General features: G+C 45.3%; 1 protein-coding gene across 2 annotated transcripts in view; it reads left to right on the plus strand.

Annotated features, from left to right (window-relative positions):
- The first annotated feature begins 2,163 nt into the window (after positions 1-2,163).
- The window catches only part of Enpp1 (ectonucleotide pyrophosphatase/phosphodiesterase 1), a 64,994-nt gene continuing 59,672 nt past the window's right edge, over positions 2,164-7,485 (plus strand). Inside the window, exon 1 of one of the 2 annotated variants that reach the window (XM_006227692.4) lies at positions 2,164-2,373. In XM_006227692.4, the coding sequence (XP_006227754.1) occupies positions 2,188-2,373 (186 nt within the window). In that variant the 5' untranslated portion in view covers positions 2,164-2,187. The remainder of the gene's footprint in view (positions 2,374-7,485) is intronic. The other variant, NM_053535.2, reaches the window with a different exon arrangement.

The following is a 7,485-nucleotide window of genomic DNA, read 5'->3' on the forward strand; positions in this document are numbered from 1 at the left end:
CCAGGTCCACTGTGCAGATGTGCTACATTGTGTTTGGTTTTCAAAGTGTTTAAAGACTCTATCTGCGTGTGTGTGTGTGTACACAACATTTTGTGATCTAGAGAACTCACAACATTTAAATTTTCTGTTTGTTTTTAAAAAAAATCCAAGTCTCTCCCCTAATCCTTGTATAACCCTGGCAACTGTTGCTTACAGGCCAATATGCTCACTGTCTTGTCTATAGGGGGCAGCCTTATTCCTTAATGGTCCCTGGTTGTCCCCAGATGCTTGAGACATTGTAAACTTGCAGATAGCATTGACTTTTCCATTGAGGACAGCATAAATGTCATTGATTGCTTTGGGTTGCCAACAATACACTTACTCCATTTTTCTTTCAGACTCAAGGCCACTTTGGAAAGTGTCTGTTGAGTGCTTTTAGAAAATTTGACGTGTATTTGGCCAGATTCAATGGAGCAAAACTTTGGCCTTTAATCTGGTTTCTGGAAACATTCTAATTAAAAATCAGAACCAAGTTTGGGGTAAAAAAGTATGTTTGACTATGAAATGGTGAACCTGCTTCTTGTGGGTGCTTGGTAAGCTGACTCAGTGGTGATGAGAATAAAAAAATAAACTAAAGATTGCTTTTGGGGTGCCTTTTTCTCCCACTGTTAACCATTGGTTCTACTAACCTTATATTCCATGTGTGGCTTGAGGACCTATATGCAGATCCTTCTCTCTACTGTTGATCCAACATGATCTTCATGTTTTTATACATATGACATTCAAAGTGTTGAAAGTTTCATTATTGAATGTCTGAATGAAGTCAGTATAAATTGAAAGCCTCCACATTGTTTTAATCTCTCTCTCTCTCTGTCTCTGTCTCTGTCTCTCTCTCTCTCTCTGTGTGTGTGTGTGTGTGTGTTCGTGTTTGCATCTGCACATGTGCATGAAAGTGCAGATCAAAGCTACTGTTGGTTGTCAGTCTTCTGAAGCACAGCTCACCCTTTTCTGAGACCCTTTCTCACTACCCTTGAACTTAGCAAGCAGGCTAGGCTGGCTGGCTGGCCAACCCTGGGATCCATCTGCCTCTGCCTCCCAGATTTGAGATTACAAGCTCAGGCTACAGGGTTTTTGGAGTCTGGGATTTGCACTCAATCCCTTGTACTTGCTAGTGCAAAACTTTGCCTGCCGATTGCTCTCCCCAGTCCGTGCTGACAGTTTTAAAGGGGACAAACCCGATTTCCACCTGTTAAGCATCTATTTTTCACATGGGAAGGTGATGCATGTAAACAAAGCAAGTAAAAGACGACTCGTGAATATTTGATTTTTTTCTTAGTCACTGTGTTTGGTCACAACGCTTCTGCTTTTGGGTTCTGGGAGGCGTGGTTTTGCGGATGGGAAGGAGCGTGAGAAAGCTGAAGAATCAAAGGTGAAACAAAACCCATCAAGAGCCGACTGCTCACATTCTGCTTCAGAAATAAAGCGCATCAAATAGAGTCAGAGTTCTTGATACTGCTCATCAATTAAAGCGCCGACCTCAGAGGAGGAAGACACAGACACCCGGAAGCTCCCGGAAATCTAAAATAGCTAATAAGCAAATATATTAGGATAGTAAACCCGGACACCACACATCCCCTATGTGTGTTTGTGCAAACCATCAGTGTTGTGTAAACCCTGTGTCCCACATTTAGCAGCTCCAGGCAGAGAATTTTTGTTTGCACTAGTGGGAGAAAGAGAAAGTCACCTCTCCATGCCCCCGTTGCATTTCACCGGTGAAACGCACGCAGGTCTGCTCTGGGACACCAGGTCTCCTGCCTTAGGGACCTGGGTGGTGGGGAGCGCTGCATTCTCTTCTGGCTCTATTCCGGGTCTCCATGATCTCATGGCCTCTACAGACCACACAGTGATTCCAGTCCAGCCCTCGCTGGGCCACGCGGGGCGATTCCTGCAAGGGTTCGTAGGGTGCCACGATCGCCGGCGGGGACAGGGTTTGGGGTGGAAGTTAAAGACACGCCCACGTCAGGGACCCAAAATAGCCCACGCGCCCAGGGCCCGAAATCAGACAGGAAGCCAAATAACCGGGGCGTTGAGCGGCTCGGGCCAGAGCGCCGGCCGAGGGCTGGGAGCCAAGGGTCCGACGGGGGCGGCGCGGGGCGGGGCGGGGCTGCGAGCCTATTAAAGCTCGGCCGGCGGGGGCAGAGCGGGGCGATGGAGCGCGACGGCGAACAGGCAGGGCAAGGGCCCCGGCATGGGCCAGCGGGAAACGGCCGCGAGCTGGAGTCTCCAGCCGCCGCTTCGCTGCTGGCGCCCATGGACCTAGGGGAGGAGCCGCTGGAGAAGGCGGAGCGTGCGCGCACCGCCAAAGACCCCAACACCTACAAAGTGCTGTCGCTGGTAGGTCGGTGCTCGCCGCGACCCCCGGGAGGGGGCCGGGATAGAAGAGAACACGGGCAGCACCCGGCACCAGAGAGCGTGGGCTCCTCCTGCGCCAGTACGAGGTGATCTGCAGGGTCCTTACCCCTCGCCCAGTAGGAGCGGGCTGCTATAATAGTCACCTTGAAATACCGTCCTCTTCCCTCAGAGAAGACAGGGAAGACAGGATATTTAGAGGCGGAAACGAATGAACAGCTAGTCTTGGGGTAACACAGCGATGTTTGTAGCCTTTTAGGTGGCCTGGCTCGGTGCAGGTGGTGCTCGTGGCTTTAGATGAATTCATTCCCGTTGAAAGGTTCGCCACTGCTTTTAAAAGTATCAGGAACTTTAGAAAACACCCTCGTTTGGCTCTGTCGTGGTGTTTCCTGGCAGTTGTTTAGAAGCCCCATCGATATTCATGTTTATGTGACTGGGAAGAGGCCTGGGATTCAGTGCCGGCTCTTTTAACCACAGACAGCGCTGTTTGTGTTGCCGGGCACAGCTGCTGGCTATGTCCCTCTACTATTCTGTTAGGACAGTTGCAGGATCCACAGCCACCTTTTGGAAACAGGACAGCGATTTTCACTCCGGATCTTCCTTGGGTCAGAAAGGCTGCGTCCTGTGATGCTCGTTCTAAGTTTTGGTGGGGACTTCCATTATTCTTCCTGAGCTCAGTTTGTTGTGGTGAGATGAGAGCTCATAGCATGGTTTCAAAGGTACTGGAAGCGGGAAATAAATTCAGAACTGAAGGAAGATGTAGTTATCTTATAGTATGTGCAAACTACAGCTTTCTGTGGATAGCACACCTCAAAACATATAGTTACACATTATGGCCTTTGCACTGTTTTGTTGAAAATCTTCTTTCCGATGTTTAAAGTCTCCCTTTTGACATCATTTTCATTTCCACTGTTCTTAAGGTTCTATGCAGACACCATAGCACTTTGAGAACCAGAATTCCTAGACTTGAGAGATGGTGTCATATCCTTAGTTTTTTAAAAATAAGTCTGAGGTTCAAAGAAGAAGTCTCTCAAACCACAGGCTGCTGTATCCCAGGGTATAATTTTGTATCATATGTCACTCATACGATATTGATGGGCACTTATTTAGTTTGAGCCTAGAAAGTCTTTTTGGGGTGTGTGTGTGTGTGTGTGTGTGTGTGTGTTTAATGGAAGATCGCAGGGCGTTACAGGACTACTTAAATTACAGAGTATCAGTACCCTGAGCTACTATGAGATACTCAATAAAGACACACTGAGTATTTATGAAATTACAAGACATGTTTATAAACTTCCTATAAGTCTTTCAAGGGTTCCCAGCTATTGAATTCCGTTTTGCTTACTTGCTTATAGGCCCAGAATAGATATCAACACAGGTTCATCTTTAGAACGCACAGCATTTTCACTCTGACACCTGCTGTCAGTTGGTTGAACAGCAGCGTTCCATCATTAGAAGTGGCTCTGAAGGTGCACCTCAGAAATTGTCATTCATGTCCCCTAGAAATTCCTCAAACAGGTCAACTATGAATGCTTGGTATATTTGGATACGGCATATCTTATGAGTTAGAAAGAATCCTCAACTCAGATAATTTTTAGAGATTTACGTATTTTTAGTTTATATGTATGCTTAGCCCGTCTGTCCGTCCGTCTGTCTGTCTGTCTATCTATCTATCTATCTATCTATCTATCTATCTATCTATCTATCTATCATCTATTTGCCCCACTCCAGCTATCCAGTGTTCTCAGCAGAGGCCCAAAGCAATGTAATGGAACCTCCAGTTCATATGTATATATGTGTGTATGTATGTATATATATGTGTATATATATACATACATATACACACACACATATATGTATACACACACACACACATATATATATACATATATATATGTATGTATGTATATATATATATATATATATATATATATATATATATATATATCTTGTGTTTGTGTGCCTGGTACCCACAGAGGCCAGAAGAGGACATTGAATCCCTTGGAACTGTAGTTTATAGATGGTTGTGAGCCACCATGTGGGTGCTGGGAACTGAACCTGGGTCCTCTGCAAGAGCGGCAAGGTACTTACCGGCTGTCCCATCTCTCCAGCCACAGCTTCATCTCTTTTGAGGGACTAATGAGAAACAAAATATAAGCTGCTTGGTTTCTCGCTGGAGCTCTTCATTCAGGACCGAGCTGGAAATGAAACCTGTTTTTTCTCTTTTCCTCCTCTACTTTAATAACCCTCTATCAGAAGCCCTCAAAGGAATTTGACAACTGTCATCAAAGAGCTCTGGGATATGTTTTCTAGAGACCGCCATAATTATTGGATTTATCTTGTTTCCCCTTTCGGATCAGGCATCAGCGCATTTTGTATGAAGCTGAAGAATCAGGTTGAACTAATTGCATCCTGGGGTTAGGATCAGGGAGGCCCCTACTCCCTGGCCACAGGATTCTAACCGGACAGGATAATCACAGGGCTGCCTTGCAGAGGGAGGAGGGAGCAGTGGTGACTGTGCCCTCTTCCCAGATTTTCTCTTATTAATGAAAAGAATGTAGGTAACATCAGAGTAAGCGTGGAAAGGGGATCTTGTCTTAGCCTTGCTTGCCCAGGCGATGCTTGCCCAGGCGATGCTTGCCCAGGCGATGTTTGCCCAGGCGATGCTTCATTTTAGGACTTTGGGCAGTGGTAAGCATTCTGCCTAGGTACTCAGCAGGACTAAGGAAACAGCAAGAGAGCAAAACAAGCACTGCTTTCAAAGCCCTCTGTGACGTGTGTGAGCATTCCCTGGATGCTATGAACTACGTTGGTAATTAAGTTGCTGAGAGAGAGAGAGAGAGAGAGAGAGAGAGAGAGAGAGAGAGAGAGAGAGAGAAGGCTGAGCAGAGATCATGGTATGGAGATCAGGGAACCAGAGGTTCCATTAGATTCCGGCCTCTGCTGAGAAAACTGGGTGGCTGGAGTTGGGGAATGAGTATGGATAAGAAAATATAGATGGAGCCCAGGATCCCACAGTTGCCTTCGAGTGAACACCGTCCGTGACTCACGAATCTCCCATGGGGTAGATTCACAAACCTACCGCCTCCTAATAGCACTACCCTGTAGGCTAAGAGTGTTAGCTGATGAGGCTTTGGGTAGATATTTGCAGTCTGATGCGTTAGGTGCGAAATGCCTTTGCTTAGTCCCAGATCACGTTTGAACTGAAATAGTCACTCCTAAAGTTGGGCTCGGGTATTTGTCCAAACTACCATTGCTCCCTATTCTAGTTTTAAATGGACTGGTAGCTTTCAAGTAGTGTGTGCTCTAGTTAGGCCTTCGAAAGCATTACTTTAATGAGTTTGTGATTTTTCTCCTATAGTTATGAAGATAGAGATTTGCTACACGACACAGGCTTGGCTGTTGGTGTTGGTAACTGAAGACTGTTTTTGCCTTTCCATAAAAGAGTTCTTTCTAAGAAATAGAAGTTGACCTTGGTCTACCTAGACTACTGGTGTCAGGTTAATTGTCTGTCTTCCTCCTCTTCCCATTATCTTTCTGCTACAGTGTCCAGACTAACTCTCTCAGCCAGGTTTGCATCGACATTGTCCACTGACTTTCAAATTTAATATCTGCCCACTATGGCTTTAGCGTTTTATTTCAGAATGACCAGGCTATCTCCAAAGCTAGAACAGTCTAAAATTTGTCTCTAAAGGTGTTTGTTTTGTATGCTCTAATGTGCACGGAGGGCAGAGGAGCCCGGGTTCTTTGTGTTCCTATTGGGTCCCTGGCTGAGCATTTGGTTGGTTGAATGAATTCACTATACACTATATTTCTGGAAAGACAGAATGCTCAGTTATAAAGCCAGAATGTAAGGAATCCAAATATGCCTGGCACTTGGCCGTACCCTCTGGGGTAGGATAAAATGGGGATAGTGTTTTATTTGTATGACGGTGATGGAAGACGTCATGAATGGACGGGGTGAACGGGACCCAGCATGCCTAAGCAGAGCCCCGGCTAAGCCTGCCATAATTTAGGTTCAGGATCAGAAATGTTACCCTGAGCTTCCTTCCCTGTTGGCACATACGACTCAGGTGTGGCCAGACCAGGGTATAGGGAAAGGCCAAAACAAACCTCCCTCATTTTTTCGAGGACTTCTTGTGCTTTCGTAACTCTGTTGTCTTTCCCTCAGTTGGGCCATGGAGTCTCCTGCAGATGTTTTTTCTGGGTCTTGTCTCCTGGTCCTTGTCCTCTCCCTTGAGGTCCATTCCGTTCCTCCTGATGGGTTCTATAGCCGAGCATTTGTGCCCCACCTCGTCTCTTTCCTGGGAACACAGCTGCCTTCTCAGCACCCCTTTTATTCCTCTTCTATTTCACTTTGCCTCTTCCCTGTCACTGAAACATCTTAATCATGACTCTAGACAGCCGCCATATTGGTCATGTTGAGCATGTTAAACACCATGGGTCGTAGAGAGCTGGAGGCCATAACCATTCTAGAATATGGACAGAAGTTTATGTTTGCCAACTCCTTATTTTCCTCTAACCACTTTTTCTTTTCTGGAAACAAATATTTAAAATTAAAATGTTTTTACTTTATAGGCAGTATTAGGTTTTGAGCTTGATAAGTACCATTGAAATCTCTCTGTGTCTCAGTGTGTGTGTGTGTGTGTCTGTCCATCTGTCTCTGTCTCTGTCTCTGTCTCTCTCTCTCTCTCTTGTGTTTAAAGATCAGCAGATATATTTCATCTATATTACAGGTTTTAGGTGACAAACCACAGAACCTAGTCATGATTCATAACTTATTTTTTGTAAGAGAGCAACATTTCACATTTCAAAGAACTTATCAATGAATAAGCTTTTGGAAGATAAATTACCTAGAGAACTGTCTTTAGATAAAATAAGCTTGCTTCCACAGACTATTAAGTATGTCTCCCTACCCCTCCCCCCCAAGATGGTCAATAAGAAACTTTGGGCTTTTGGGGTCAACACAGAACATAGATTACCTATATAAGCATAAATCTGCACTAAAAGAATAGATAATCAAAGCGTTGACTCAACATGAGAAATACCTCGCTATCTAAATGAAAGTTATGCATTTACGACGGAGAGAAAGAATCTAAG

The sequence above is a fragment of the Rattus norvegicus genome, chromosome 1, assembly GCF_036323735.1.
Source record: "Rattus norvegicus strain BN/NHsdMcwi chromosome 1, GRCr8, whole genome shotgun sequence".
Lineage (NCBI taxonomy): Eukaryota > Metazoa > Chordata > Mammalia > Rodentia > Muridae > Rattus > Rattus norvegicus.